General features: G+C 37.8%; 1 protein-coding gene and 1 non-coding gene across 5 annotated transcripts in view; one reads left to right on the forward strand and one right to left on the reverse strand.

Moving 5' to 3' along the window:
• LOC126297703 (peroxisomal targeting signal 1 receptor-like) overlaps window positions 1-15,419 on the forward strand; it is a 239,420-nt gene that overhangs the window by 48,597 nt on the left and 175,404 nt on the right. For all 4 annotated transcript variants that reach the window (XM_049988832.1, XM_049988829.1, XM_049988830.1 and 1 more), the window contains exons 2-4: window positions 347-501; window positions 830-1,132; window positions 9,993-10,141. In XM_049988832.1, coding sequence (XP_049844789.1) covers window positions 349-501; window positions 830-1,132; window positions 9,993-10,141 — 605 coding nt within the window. In that variant the 5' untranslated portion in view covers window positions 347-348. The remainder of the gene's footprint in view (window positions 1-346; window positions 502-829; window positions 1,133-9,992; window positions 10,142-15,419) is intronic.
• Window positions 7,674-7,748, reverse strand: Trnas-cga (transfer RNA serine (anticodon CGA)). The gene has a single exon. It is a non-coding gene; the product is annotated as a tRNA-Ser (tRNA).

Here is a 15,419-nt window from a genome sequence, read left to right on the forward strand (position 1 = left end):
CATTATTTCTAGTGATTGTATTTGATTATTCAGTGTTGAATAAATATGTTATTATTATTATTATTATTATTATTATTATTATTATTATTATTATTATTATTAATCTAAAGAGTTATGAAACTGAATAAATGCGGCAATAATGATGGAGTTGTTCTATGTGTTTGAAAGCTAATTTCATGTATGGATTGTGAATACATTTGAGTTTGCAGTGAATTATAGTAAAATAAAAATGAGTTTTATTTTCTGTGTTTACTGTAATTTGAATGTACATTTGAATACCTTTCACAGCTCAGCTGTAAACTAATGATGTTGTTGTTATAAAATACATCTTTATTTTAATTTTCAGGCATGTCTCTGAAAGACCTAGTGGAAGCAGACTGCAGCAGAGAGGCTGCTGCAGCAGAATTTTCATCACACTTTGTTCATGATAAAGCATTTAGGGATGCTGGTGTGGAACACCCTTTCCAAGATGCAGGTGGTAATATCTCTAGTGCCGAACAGGTACTCACACCCAGTTCAAAACTGACATTTTATAGTTGCTTGAATGTTTGTGCCTTTACGGCTTATTTGTAAACTTTTAAACATATCTGACAATCTGTACCATATTATTTCTAGCTCTAATTAAATAACTTTTACAATCAGCCTTTACATAATGGCCTATCTGAGATCACTGTTCTCTGTTACAAGAAACTATATTTTTATGTAGATTGACCTTTCAATGTACCAAATCGTCTGTGAAATAAAAGTGAAAAGTGTGTTAAAATAACAGAATTTACTGTTCAGCTTTGCTTCTGCACTTGAGTTTAGCATTTTTTTATTTTCATTGCAGCTGGTTAATCAGTTTCTTGCTGAAAGTGCTGCTCACAGTGCTCCAAAATCATTCAGAATGGATTCTTTGCTGGAAGAAATGCGGGAGATTGAATCTTCTGTCAGTCACCATGCTCCCATTCAAGCACCAGGAGTGGCTGTTCTAGCAGCAGCTGATCCTGTGGGGATTGCTGGTGAAGATGTTATTTGGGCTGAAGAATTTCTTGCATCTGAAAAACAATTGGCAGCAGATGATCATGTGGGGGTTCCTGGTGAAGATCTTATTTGGGCTGAACAATATCTTGAATCTGGAAAACAATTTGATGTGAGTAGTTAACTCTAGGTTTGCACTTTGTATGAATGAATGTTAGGAAGTACTGAAGGTGTATGACATAAGGGGATGATGTGGGATTTGTCTTTTTCTCACTTTTCTCCTATGGAAGATGGTTTATTATTTCTGTTCATGTTATGAAAATCAATACTTACTAGCTACACTTCTATCATGTCATGCGAAATTGCGAATCCCTTAGTTAAGGTGAATTATGCCTAATTCAGTTTGTGAGTAGGTAAATGTCATATCAGCAGTATTTGCTGAATGAAACCAAGTTGCAGTGAATAAGATAAGATATTTATGAATTGTATGGGAAACAAGTAAGATTCATTGCCAGCACTGCACACACATTATTGGCAGGAAAAATTGATTTCAGAGTAGGCACAGAACAAAAGCCAACATACAAACAGTTGTATTCATGTGCAAAAGACTGTAATTAGAGTTTGAATAACAATGAGGCACACTGATTTCATCTATGTTTACTACCCAAATGTCTGTATGTAGTTTGGGTGAAAGAATGTATCAAAATATTATAGTTGACATTGGAGCACAGTTCATATAATTGGTAAACACCTTACAGTCGACCATCTCCTCAGTGAGGGCTCACCTGTAAGGAAATCCACGACATCCTTCCATCTCACTTTTATCAAACTTCTACATTAAACTCACTGATGATCATTTCATCTTTGAGAAGCAGACATTAAATATATGTCAGTCATGGAAAACGTAATGGTCCCCCTTTCTACTTCTTCAGTTTTTAATTTTATTATTTTTTAAATATGTTGAGAGTTTTCCCGGTGTTCAGAAATTCAGCCTGTCTGTATTATAATACATTGACACAAATTTTACCACTTGGTCTCACAGGAAACATTATAGTGAATTTCCTAGATCTGAGTTCTGTTTCATTTGGTCCATTTCTGAATCTCATCACACCTTCTTCATTGTTGACTTTCACCTCACTGACAGTGATTACCACCTTGTGGTTCATACTATGACTGCCATTGAGCAACAGTTGCTACTCATTCCACATGAAATTTTCACTCCTTTGCAGCCTCACCAATTGTAAATGTTTTTGACAAATTTGGTACATAGTGCTCAGCCAGTCACACCACTGGTTTGACATATTCCAACTACCTCATGTACCTGGTGCACAGTTAGATTTAATGTGCTATTGTAGCCATCTTAAGAACTGCTGACTCATTTAAAAATAAATGGAAGTCTGTGTGTGTTGTTACACAATACTAACCTGTCATGGATCACTCGAGGAACTTGCACACAAGGGCTAAGATTTTATCGAGCCATGCTGTGAAACGAGCACCTCCCACCGACTGCTGTTACCACACTACTCGAAAAACTTTACATTCCATATAACAATGAGAACAATCAGTTTTTAACAAAATAATTTAATTGGATAGATAAAAATCTACTCATCACTTGGTGGCAGACACGCATATTAAAGACGGTATGAATTAGGCAAGCTTTCGGAACCAGAGGCTTCTTCAGGCAGAAGGGTTGAAGGGGAAGGGAGAGGGGTGAAGGGAAAGGACTGGAGAGGTCTAGGAAAAGGGATAGATTTTGGGAAAGTCACCCAGAAGGGTGGGTCAGGGGAGACTTACCGAATAGGATGAGAAAGAAAGACTTACTGTTGGGGGGCTGCATTGGACAAGATTTGAAAACCTCAGAGCTTGAAGATGGAAGACATGATAATATGCTTAAACATTGTGTGTTAGTTAATAAGAGTGAAAAGCTAAGTGCATTGTGCATAACAGAGGTGGTAGGTGGGTGGTGAAAAATACAGGCAAGACAATGAAAGATGTACAAAACTAAGAAACATCCTTGTCATCCTATGCAGTAATTTTCCCATGACCCTCAGTTCTGGGTGACTTTCCCAAAACCTACCCCTTTTCCTAGACCTCTCCAGTCCTTTTCCTTCACTCCTCTTCCTTCCTCTTCAACCCTTCTGCCTGAAGGAGCCTCTGATTACAAAAGCTTGCCTAATTCCAACCTTCTTTTATATGCGTGTTCTGATGCAGCTTGGTGAGTAGATTTTTTATCCACCCCATCAAAGTATTTACATCCCATATGTAACTTTTATAATGTTTAGGTCAGACATGCGCCACTTCGTAACCCCTTCTCCTTGTTATATGGTTCATAAGGTCCATAACCATCCTTAGAACACTCACCAAAATTTGTGCTTTGCACTCTCCTAATATTGTCCACTCTTTCCATATCACTTGTAATACCTGTGTCATTAAAGAAAAACTCGCTTGTAAGATTGTCCATATCATTCTGCAACATATAGTCGACAACTGTTCATTTTTATGCCTTGGCCTGTTCACAACTTAAATCACTGACCCGTAGTGTTATGTCTTATGTTATTGTAATAAGTAACAGTTGCAGTTATGGCAAACCAAGTAATGTTACATCTACATCTATATGAGTACTCTACTATTCACAATTAAGTGCCTGGCAAAGGGTTCAATGAACCACCTTCAAGCTCGCTCTCTACCATTCCACACTCGAAAGGTACCTGGGTAAAACGAGTGCTTAAATCTTTCTGGTGTGAACCCTGATTTATCTTATTTAGTCATGATGATCATTTCTCCCTATGTAGGTGGGTGCTAACAGAATGTTTTTGCAATTGAAGGAGAAAACTGGTGATGGAAATTTCCTGAGAAGATCCCATCGCAATGAAAAATGACTTTGTTTTAGTGATTGCCACTCTTAATTCACATATCGTGTCTGTGGCACTGTCTCCCCTATTTCGCGATGATACAAAACGAGTCGCCCTTCTTTGTACTTTTACCTTTGTATTTCTATGGGTTTCTTACCCTGACATAGTTTTCTATTAAAGGATTGCAATGAAACAATAATGGAATTCAAATCAGTGTTCTTCAGATTATTTATTTATTGATCATTTATCATGACCAGATTAGAGCCTTAAGATCCTCTCTTGCTTCTGACCAGGAGCATTATAGTAACTGTATGTGGCCATATAAACACAGATTAGATTAGATTAGTTTTTCATTCCATAGATCCGTGTGGAGGAGATCCTCGTGGATGTGGAACATGTCAGTTTTTTTTTTAAAGCTGAAATAACAATACTAATAGTATAAATATATACAACACATCATTTGTTTCTATTAAAAAATTCGTCAATGGAGTAGGAGTTGGCCACTAGTAAGTCTTCCAGGCTCCTTTTAAACTGATCTTTATTTGTAACATAAATTTTTTATGTTTGCTGGCAAATTATTGAAGATGAGTGTTCCTGAGTAGTGGACCTCTTTTTGAACTAAAGTAAGTGCTTTTAAGTCCTTGTGCAGATCATTTTTGTTCCTGGTATTGTATGTATGAACTGAACTGTTTGTTGGAAAAAGAGATATATTATTTAGGACAAATTTCATTAAGGAGTAAATATATTGAGAGGCAGTAGTTAGTATACCCAGTTCTTTGAAGAGGTTTCTACAAGACGTCCGTAAGTTTACTCCACTAAAAATACATATTACACACTTTTGGACTCTGAAAACGTTTGTTTGACTTGGAGTTACCCCAAAATATTATACAATATGACATTATGGAATGAAAGTAGCAAAGTATGCAAGCTTTTTCGCTTTTATGTCGCCTATGTCTGCTAACACTCGAATTGCAAATACAGATTTGTTAAGGCGTTTCTGCAGTTCTGTGGTGTGCTCCTCCCAACTGAATTTATTATCAGGTTGTAATCCCAGGAATTTAAGACTGTAGATTTGTCTAGAAAAATGTTATGGCTGTCCTTGAGGATTTAGTGATCCTAGTTGGAAAGTTTACAGTGTGAGTTAGATTGAAACACAACATTACTAACTGCTGTAAATGTTTACTGGAAGATTGATTTAGAAAATCTGTATTAAAGTCACCAGCAATCAAAATTTCTTTGTTTCTTACTGTTAAATAACCCAAAAGACCTTCTAGGTGATTTATGAATAGATTATAATATCCTGCAGGTGCTCGGCAAATAGTTACTATTATATAGGATCTGTTATGGAACTCTACTTCTGTTGCACATGCTTCTAGATGCTGCTCTAAACAGAATTTATTAATGTCAATGTTCTTGAATTTATGGCAGTTTTTAATAAATGTGGCAACTCCTCCTCCATCCATATCTACTCTGCAGAAGTAGGAAGCTAACTTAAATCCTGAAATGTCTAACATATCCATACCAGTGGTCACTTGATGTTTAGAGAGGCATATTATGTCAATTTGGTTAGATGAATTCATTTCATCGATACAAATGAGTAGTTCATCAACTTTATTTCTGAGTCCCGGAATGTTCTCGTGTAATGAAGATATCTGATGCTGCATACTAATGGGATTATAACTGCTTTGGTGAAGATGAACTGGCAGTTTCTGATTACTTTCTGTTAAACATTGTTTAAATGGAGGCTGTATGCTAAAATCTGACTCCTGTTCATCTGTTTTCTCAAACTGCATGTGTCTGCCAATCTCTCTTAAAACGCGTTTTCTACCCCCCTTCCCTATCCTAAAAAAGGGATCCCTCTGACACCTGTGACCACTGGTATTTTACCACAAATGGCCCCCACTTCAAATCAAGCAGTACAGTTGGTTAGAACAAATCTTAATGACTTTTACAATTCAAGGATGAAAACTAAGTTCTTAATTCTCTCTACTGTAAAAATGCAGATGAGAATACAATAGCACCATCAATCATTTACTATCACCTTGTATACATCTATTGATGGGCATGAATAAAGCAATAAACTTCATTACACTATCATGTACTAGCTGACAAACTGAGACCTTTATCTTCTTTGATACCAATAATAGACTAATGATTAGCACAGTTTTAGCATATGGGGACCTGTAATCGTTTGTGATGTGCCACTGCACTTTTGATCAAACTTAAGTCATGTACAAATGTGTAGATTTTAACCAAGTTGTTGTCATCATCATCAAAGATTGATTTTTGAACCACACAGTAACTAACCCATGGGGGCCCTGAATCTGTTGTTGTACACAAAGGCACTTCTAGTTGAATGTTCTCTGTGTACAAGCAAGTAAAGCTTAATCATGATGCTCTTTAATGAAATTAGACTGAATAATAATGTACACACTGTCCAAAGTGTGGGGACCCTCAAACTGTTATGTACTACTACACATCCTTTGGAAGGCACTTTTACTATTCATCAGCCTGCGAAATTAAGACAAACTATTTTTATAATAAAGAAACATGATTAATATAAACTTACATAACACCTAAAACACTAGAGTGGCCTGTAAATTAGTGTGGTTCACAACTTATTTAGCAAAACACTTTTCAGGTCCAAATTTGTGTGCCAACTAAAATAGTCTCGGTATTACTTGTTTGTGCCATCATATTTTGCTATCAAAGGATATAATCACTTTGATGAAAACTTGGAACTATTTGTGGATGAGGAATCAGATCCTAACGTAGGTGAGTCATCCAATGTCAAGTCAACACAGTGCTTTTACTCCCCATCACAGATTTTGATGAAATCGAGCACAGGGGTAGCCTACAATTTTATTAAAATACATTTGCCCTTTTCAAACATATGACAGTGTGAAGTTGTCAAAAATCACCCAAAAATGCCCTACTGCCTTAATTTTGAGAGTTGCTACAACAAATTGAAATAAAGATAAAATGGTGGGACAGGTTAATTTTGTAGCATTTCGCATGAGCTTTCCTATTATATAAACGCAATATGGGTTTGAGATGAAAATTGTTTTTCAAATTTAAATTTTTAGTTTATCAAAAAACACATCTCCAAAATTCTTCAAAAATTATGTACAACACTTCACTTTAATGATAACTAATTCATGAAATGAAAATGGGACTGTCATGAGTTCACACCTTTACACAATTTTAAAAATACATATTTAACTAAAGAATAACATTTTTGTAAAATTTATTGTTTTAAACTTTAATCTTAATATATCTATGCATACTTTCAAATTTACTGATAGCCACATACATTTGACAGGTCACTTATGAAACCTGATGCATGCAGTATGTGTGTTAAGATTTCACTTCTTTTCAAGTGTTGCATTGGTTTTTACAATATCCTCATGAATTTTATATATTCTTCCTGTTGGTGTTACTAGGTTCAATTTACAAAGAACATAATTCACAAATACTCACAGAATACAAAATTTTGCAAGATTTGCAAAAGACAGTGATGGGTCAAGTGGGTGAAGGAAGGTGGCTTTTAACTTCATAAAGGCCTTCATCTTTTGTTTAAGTATTAACTAACCACCATTTCTTGTTCTATACGGCATTAATGTAGCTATTAATATCCCACAAAGCTATTTATTCTGGAGTTTTTTTAACTGTTTCAACAGGAAATTCTGTTGTATCTGAAAAAGTATTTACCAATATTTTTTATGTATTTGATGCTGTTGGTATAGAAGTGTATCCCCTTGTGATGGTAACAGACTGACTAAAGCACTATTTCCAGAATGAGATTTTCACTCTGCAGCGGAGTGTGCGCTGATATGAAACTTCCTGACAGCTTAAAACTGTGTGCCCGACCGAGACTCGAACTCGGGACCTTTGCCTTTCGCGGGCAAGTGCTCTACCAACTGAGCTACCGAAGCACGACTCACGTCCGGTACTCACAGCTTTACTTCTGCCAGTATCCGTCTCCTACCTTCCAAACTTTACAGAAGCACTATTCTTGAAATCTTTCAGTTTCAGTGTACTCTTCCTGCGTTGAAGATTCAAAGTGTGCAGATGTGATGCTTTTAACTGCTGAAACAAAATGTTTCAGTGTCAAAATCTTCGTGGAAACATAAGTTTACCAAATTGTTTTGGTTTTATGAATTGAATTAGCTTTTTTTTCCGTAACAGTAGACTGCTATGAAGATACGGTACAAACAGTTAGAAATTACAACAGAAATCATATGTTCTGTTTTCTTCTCTCCTTTGTAATACACTACAAAGTGGTGCACTGTTGCATCATCACTTGACCAATGATAACTCTGCGCTTCATCTTGGATCATGAAAGTGTAGTTCCCAGAGAAGTCACATATTCACCTTCATTCAAGTTTTCCAGGACTTCATTAGCAAAAGAGCTTTACTGCTTCGCTAGAAAATCATGGAGTATGGTCAGTTCTTCAGGAAGTACTCAGTGAACTCCGATGAGCGTCTCCTGCATTGTTTCCAAGTTACATTTGTCTGCTGAGGCCCACTGTCGAAAGGTGATATTTTCAATTATGTTATCATCAAATGCATTTTGTAGTATACGTTTTATTGAGTTGTTTACTGAAAAACTACAGTTTCCCATAATATAGTGAATTGATGCTGAGTTGCACAGCACTTTTGCCACACAGTTGTTATAAGAGGCTAATTCTCCATTCGTTAACATACTGAGCTTAGCATTTTCTGTCATGACTAGTTCGATTAAACAATGAGATTTTTATCCCAATTTGTACTTTTTACATCCACTCAGAACTTTAATATTATAGCAATCGCAGTACAATTGTTTCTAAACAAACTAATATTTTTAGTAGTTCTGATAAAATAATCACTCATAATAGTCTAAAACATATTACACATAAATTTATGGAAAGAATTTATGTATATTTCCACTTACATCTGTAAATCTTACAAAAATGTCATTTTTAGTGAAATATGTATTTTTGAAATTTTATTAACTTGTTAACCCGTGACAGTCCCACTTTCATAATTAGGGAATTAGTTAACAATAATGTGAAGTGTTGTATATAATTTTTTGAAAAAAATTGAAGATGTGCTTTTTCATTTATATCTGAAAAACAATTTTCATCTCAAACCCCTATTGTGTTAATATCACAGGAAGCGTATGAAAAATGCTGCAAAAGGACACCACTCTCAACTGTGGGAGAGTTACTGCAGCACTGGTATTGAGCCACTTTTTGGTGATTTTTGACAGTTTCATAGTGCCCTATTTTAAAAATGGGTCAACGTATTAATGAACTAGGTATTTTCCTTAAACTGTATGTAGACTACGTCTGTGCCAAATTTCAGCAAAATGGTGAGTTAAAATTCACATTAAAATTGTGCTGATTTGACATGGAATGTGACAAAGATCAAAGATGTGTACCTGACACACAATTTAAATAAACAGTTCAACAGAGAACACCTCACAAAAAACTGGTTCAAGCATAATATTACAATTCTAACACATTGCATTGTCTGGCAGTGGTTAAAGAGTTGAGCCACTGTGGCAGCAGTGTTGGCCAGAATTGTGCATCCATGGCTCTTCATGTAACATGACCTCCGAAACCTTTTCTCGACAAGAGTTATAAATAAGAGCATACCAGTATTTGCCACATTGATATAAACAAATGCCAAACTCCATCGAAGGCACTACGGGACTCAACATCTGAGGTCACCAGTCCCCTAGACTTAGAACTAGTTATCCTAACTAACCTAAGGACGTCACACACACCCGTGCCCAAGGCAGGATTTGAACCTGCGACTGCAACAGCAACGCGGTTCCGGACTGAAGCGCCTAGAACTGCTCGGCTACAGCGGCCGGCCTCCACACTGTACACAGCCCTCCCTCTACCATTCCCTTCCCTCTGCCCCCACCCCCTTTCCTCTGCCCCCGTTGTTACTTCTGTCAGTCCTTGAGCCCACCATTCCCCATCCCTGATCCCCCCTCGCAGCTGCCTGTCCCTTCCCCTACCCTTAAGGACAGGTAAAGTGTGTCATGTTCTAAAATCATTTGACAACAATTCTTAGTCAGTACTTGGATGTGAATGGCAAGAATGATTGTGGATTTATCTCTGAAAAGAACAATTACAATGTTTAGAGGAAGCAAGTGCATATTTTAAATTTCTTTGTTGTTTTTCGTAGCAAGAGCCAGATGGGGAAGCAATTTGGAGCTCAACAATAGAAACACTAGATAAAATATTACCAGTTAATGCCAACAGGAATGCAGAAGAATATGAGCTTGGATTTGGCCCAAATTGGATTGATGAATTTTTCAATGAATATGATCTAAAGTAAGTAAGCTAACTTGCATTTCATTGTTACATAAACAAAGTGCATATATCATAATATATAACAAATGTGGCTTTTTTTTTCTTTTTCTTTTTTTCTGGTGAATAGTTTCTTTTTGCCTGGTTCAAGATGTTCAATGACCTGACATCAGTAATTTTGTGTACCAGAACATCACTGAAGCCCTTCTGTGACATGCCTGTCACTAGAACCAAGTACATGCCTGGTGTGTGGGCCACTAAACACTGTATTGTACACAATTCTTGTAGGAATGCCTAAAATTCCTTGCCACATTGTGTAGACTGGCGATGTGGACCACCACCACAATGGAATGTGTTCAGTGTATATGTGATGCTGGCAGCTCTGTGAGTGAATTTCATGTGAAAACTCACTTTGCATAGAGAAGCATATAAGTCAGTGATGCTGTTGACTCTAGTCAATGTGTTGATGCCTGCCAGATAGCATTTGTGGACAATGTGCTTGCTTCACTGAGATTGTAGAGTAAGTGCTGTGAAAATTTACACTTGGTTGAGTTACACTTCACGCTTGCACATCCTCCAAAAATAGCATAATACAGCCCAAAGGTGTTTTTAGTAGTCCTGTCGAACAGCAGCAGCAAAAATTCTGTTTTTGAGATAATTATAAAACTATGGGATACCCATGTTTACTTTGGTGCTGGAATATGCATGCCGGTACCACAAGTAGACATCCACCGAGTGGTGACAAGTGGCCTGTTCAGATGATTCGGGTTTTGTAATCCATCGGACAGATGGCTGTCAGATCATGAGAAGGGCCCACACTGGAGGAGGGAGTGTTAAGGCCTGGGGAATGCTTTTGTGGCATTTTTAGGGTGATCTCATAATTCTAGAAGGCACAAAGGATCAACGCAAGTATGCATCTATCCTGGGGGTCCATGTCCACCCCTATGTGCAGTTGCTTTTTCTCGGCAAGGTGGCAGAACAATGAAACATACCGCACATCTCACGGTGTACTTGCATGGTTAGGAGAGCACCAGGAAGAGTTTACCATACTGCCCTGACCACCAAACTCCTTAGGTTTAAACCCAGTTGAGAATCAGTGGGGGTAACCTTGATCAGGCTGTTTGCGCCCTACATCCTCAATCGAGAAACCTAGTGCAGCTGGCCATGTTACTGGAGTTGGCATGACCCCACATCACAGTCGGTACCTTCCAGAACCTCCTTTACCCACTTCCTGCATGTCTCATAGCAGTCTGTGCTGCGGAAGATGATTATTCAGAGTTAAGACAGGTGGTCACATTAATGTGACATTCAATAAGTAATGCAACACATTTTTTGCTTGGCAAATTTTAGATGAAAAATACAGATTTTGTTGTGGGACATCAGGAATATTCCTGCCTCAACCTCTGTAGGTTCATGAAGTTCCTATTGTTCCTGGCATGGTGTGTAGCCTTCAAAATGACATCTGTAACAAAGGTGTGTTTCAAACAGAGAGCTGTCACTGAATTTCTTTTGGCAGAAAACCAGAGCATCAGATATTCATAGACACTTGCAGAATGTCTGCAGAGACCTGGCAGTGAACAAAAGCATGTAGAGTAGTCTGTCAAGGTGTCTTTCATCATCACATCAACTTGTCCAATCTCCCACATGCCAGTTGGCCTCATGCTGCTGTGACTCATACAATGTTGGAGTGTGGGGACACACTCATTCAAGATGATTGATGGATCTCTCTCTCTCTCTCTCTCTCTCTCTCTCTCTCTCTCTCTCTCTCTCTCTCTCTCACACACACACACACACACACACACACACACACACACACACACACACACACACACACACACACCTCACTGCTGAACTGGGTTGGTAGTCTGACAGTCATCATCCATTTGCGATACTCAAAGATGTGTGCCCGGTGTGCTACTCACCGCCTAACAGAAGATGATAAAGAGCGTTGAAGGACCAGCTATACAGCGTTGCTTGCACATTAGGAGTATGGTCATGACAATTTTTTTATTGAACATGGTCACAGGCAATGAAACATGGGTTTTTCACTTTGAACAAGAAAGAGAATGGCAATCCATGGAGTGACGTGACTCCACATCTCCTCTGAAGAAAAAGTTCGAAGCCACAGCCTCAGCTGTTAAAGTCATGATGATGGTCTTCTGGGACTCTGAAGGGGTTATTCTGTTTGATGTCCTCCCTCATGGTGCGACAGTCAACTCTGAAATGTATTGTGCTACCCCCAGGAAATTGAAGGAGTGACTTCAGCATGTTCATTGCCACAAAAAAGCAAACAAACTTTTCCTTCTCTATGACAAAGCAAGGGCTCACACAAGGTTATGCACCCGAGAGCTGCTCACAAAACTTCATTGGACTGTTCTTCCTCATCCACCCTACAGTCTGGATCTCGCACCTTCCAGTTTCCATCTGCTTTGCTCAATGAAGGATGTACTTCACAGGAAGTGGTACATGGATGATGGGTAGATTATTGATGTAGCAAGATGTAGGCTCCATGTTGAGTCAGTAGTGGTACCATGCAGGCATACAGGCCCTCCCAGTGAGATGGCATATGTACAGGATTTTTTGAAAATAGGGTTTTGTAGCCAGAGAGTGCAGGTTAAATGTATCTATTTATGCATTAAAGTATGCACAAAAATATGGGAAATATATGCTAAATAACCAAAACTTTACATATTTGCACTTAAAATGAGCGAACCTGTACCTAAAAGTAACTCAAAATAGATCTTAAAAAGTATGAATCTAACAATTTATTAGGCATTTCTAACATTACAGTAATACTAAACTAATTCTGAATTTATTTTCAGTTATGTTTCTAATAGTATATTACTAAATATTGTTCAAAATCTTTTGGAAAGGCCTTCCTTACATGTGTCAAAATAAATTGTACATTTTGAAAAGTCCCCTTTGTGTCACATTATGTTGCAAAGTTGAATTTCATTGATGCGATGCTGCTTGCAAAATAATCCTGAAAGTATGTCTGGAACTGTAATGTCTGATAAACATTTTATCACAAATTTAACAGAAATCACACATATGCTGCTTTTGTAATGTATTAAAAAATTCGCTTGCAATATTTCGTATAAGATTGAGTGGCATGAAGGGAAGCAGCGGTTGAGAAGGGAATGAGACATGGTTGTAGCCTATCCCCAATGTTATTTGATCTATATATTTAGCAAGCAGTAAAGGAAGTAAAAGAAAATTTTGGAGTAAAAATTAAAGTCCAGGGAAAATAAATAAAAAAAAAAAAGTTTTAGGACTGCTGATGACTTTATAATTCCGTCTGACAGCAAAGGGCTTGGTAGAGCAGTTGAGCGGAATGGACAGTATCTTGAAAGGAGGATATAGGCTGAACATCAGCTAAAGTGAAACGAAGATGATAATGGAATGTAGTCTAATTAAATCTGGTGGTGCTGAGGGAATTAGATTAGGAAATGAGATACTTAAAGTAGTAAATGAGTTCTGCTGTTTGGGCAGCAAAATAACTTACGATGGTCAAAGTAGACAGTGTATAAAATGTAGACTGGTAATGGCAAGAAAAGCATTTCTGAAGAAGAGAGATTTCTTAACGTTCAGTATACAGGGTGTTACAAAGAGGTACGGCTAAACCTTCAGGAAACATTCCTCACACATAAATAAAGAAAAGATGTTATGTGGACATGTCTGGAAACGCTTAATTTCCATGGTAGAGCTCGTTTTAGTTTCGTCAGTATGTATTGTACTTCCTTGATTCACCGCCATGATTTCATATGGGATACTCTACCTGTGCTGTTAGAACATGTGCTTTTAGAAGTACGACACATGTGGTTCATGCACAGTGGAGCTCCTGCACATTTCAAAGTGTTCGTACCCTTCTCAACAACAGATTCAGTGACCGATGGATGGGTAGAGGCGGACCAATTCAATGGCCTCCACGCTCTCCTGACCTCAACCCTCTTGACTTTCATTTGTGGAGGAGTTTGAAAGCTCTTGTCTACGCAACCCCGGTACCAAATGTAGATATTCTTCGTGCTCGTATTGTGGATGGCTGTGATACAATACGCCATTCTCCAGGGCTGCATCAGCGCATCCGGAATTTCATGCAATGGAGGGTGGGTGCATGTATCCTCGCTAACGGAGGACATTTGAACATTTCCTGTAACAAAGTATTTGACGTCACGCTGGTACGTTCTGTTGCTGTGTGTTTCCATTCCATGATTAATGTGATTTGAAGAGAAGTAATAAAATGAGCTCTAACATGGAAAGTAAGCATTTCCGGACACATGTCCACATAACATATTTTCTTTCTTTGTGTGTAAGGAATGTTTCCTGAAAGTTTGGCCGTACCTTTTTGTAACACCCTGTAGATTTAAGTGTCAGGAAGCCATTTCTGAAAATGTTTGTATGAAGTGTAACCATGTATGGAAGTAAAGCATCGATGATAAACAGTTTAGAAAAGAAGAGAATAGAAACTTTTGAAATTTGAGGATTAGATGGGTAGATCATGTTACGACTGAGGATGTACTGAATAGAATTGGGGAGAAAAGAAATATGTGCCACAACATGACTAGAAGAAGGGATCAATTGGTAGGACACATTCTGAGACATCAAGGGATTACCTATTTAATACTGAAGGAAAATGTGGTGGGTAAAAATCATAGAGGGAGACCAAGAGGTGAATACAGTAAGCAGATTCAGAAGGATGCGTGTTGCAGTAGTTACTCGAAGATGAAGAGGCTCGCACAGAATAGGGTAGCATAGAGAGCTGCATCAAACCAGTCTTCAGACTGAAGACTACAATAATGACATTTCATATAAATTGAGGGAACCACAGATGACTTGAGATATTGCAGTGGCTGTTATTTTTTCAAGAAACAAAAAGTGTCTGGTTCAGTGCTGTATTTCCTGATTATGTGATACATTGATCTGTTTTGACAGCCAAGACAAGCAGCCAGGGAGAGTTGCAGCAGAAATAAACTTGATTTATATGTGGTGGTAAATTTTGTTTTTGTGATCCTTAATCACCGTTGACCATGCTTTAGTAACAGTTCTCAGTGGTTCTGAGCAAAGTTCAGCTGACCAGGTAGTAATAACTTTTATGTGAATCAGTTAAACCACACAAAATTAGCCTTATAGTTTAATGGATTGTGTCTAATGATAAATGAAATGTGAAAAAGCCCACTTAATTGTACAAACATAATACTAATAATTACTCACTTAAATCTTCACTTTTGGGCCAGACGGTGTGACCAAGCAGTTCTAAGCGCTTCAGTCCGGAACCGCGCGACTGCTACGGTTGCAGGTTTGA

This window comes from Schistocerca gregaria, chromosome X (genome assembly GCF_023897955.1).
Source record: "Schistocerca gregaria isolate iqSchGreg1 chromosome X, iqSchGreg1.2, whole genome shotgun sequence".
Taxonomy (NCBI): domain Eukaryota; kingdom Metazoa; phylum Arthropoda; class Insecta; order Orthoptera; family Acrididae; genus Schistocerca; species Schistocerca gregaria.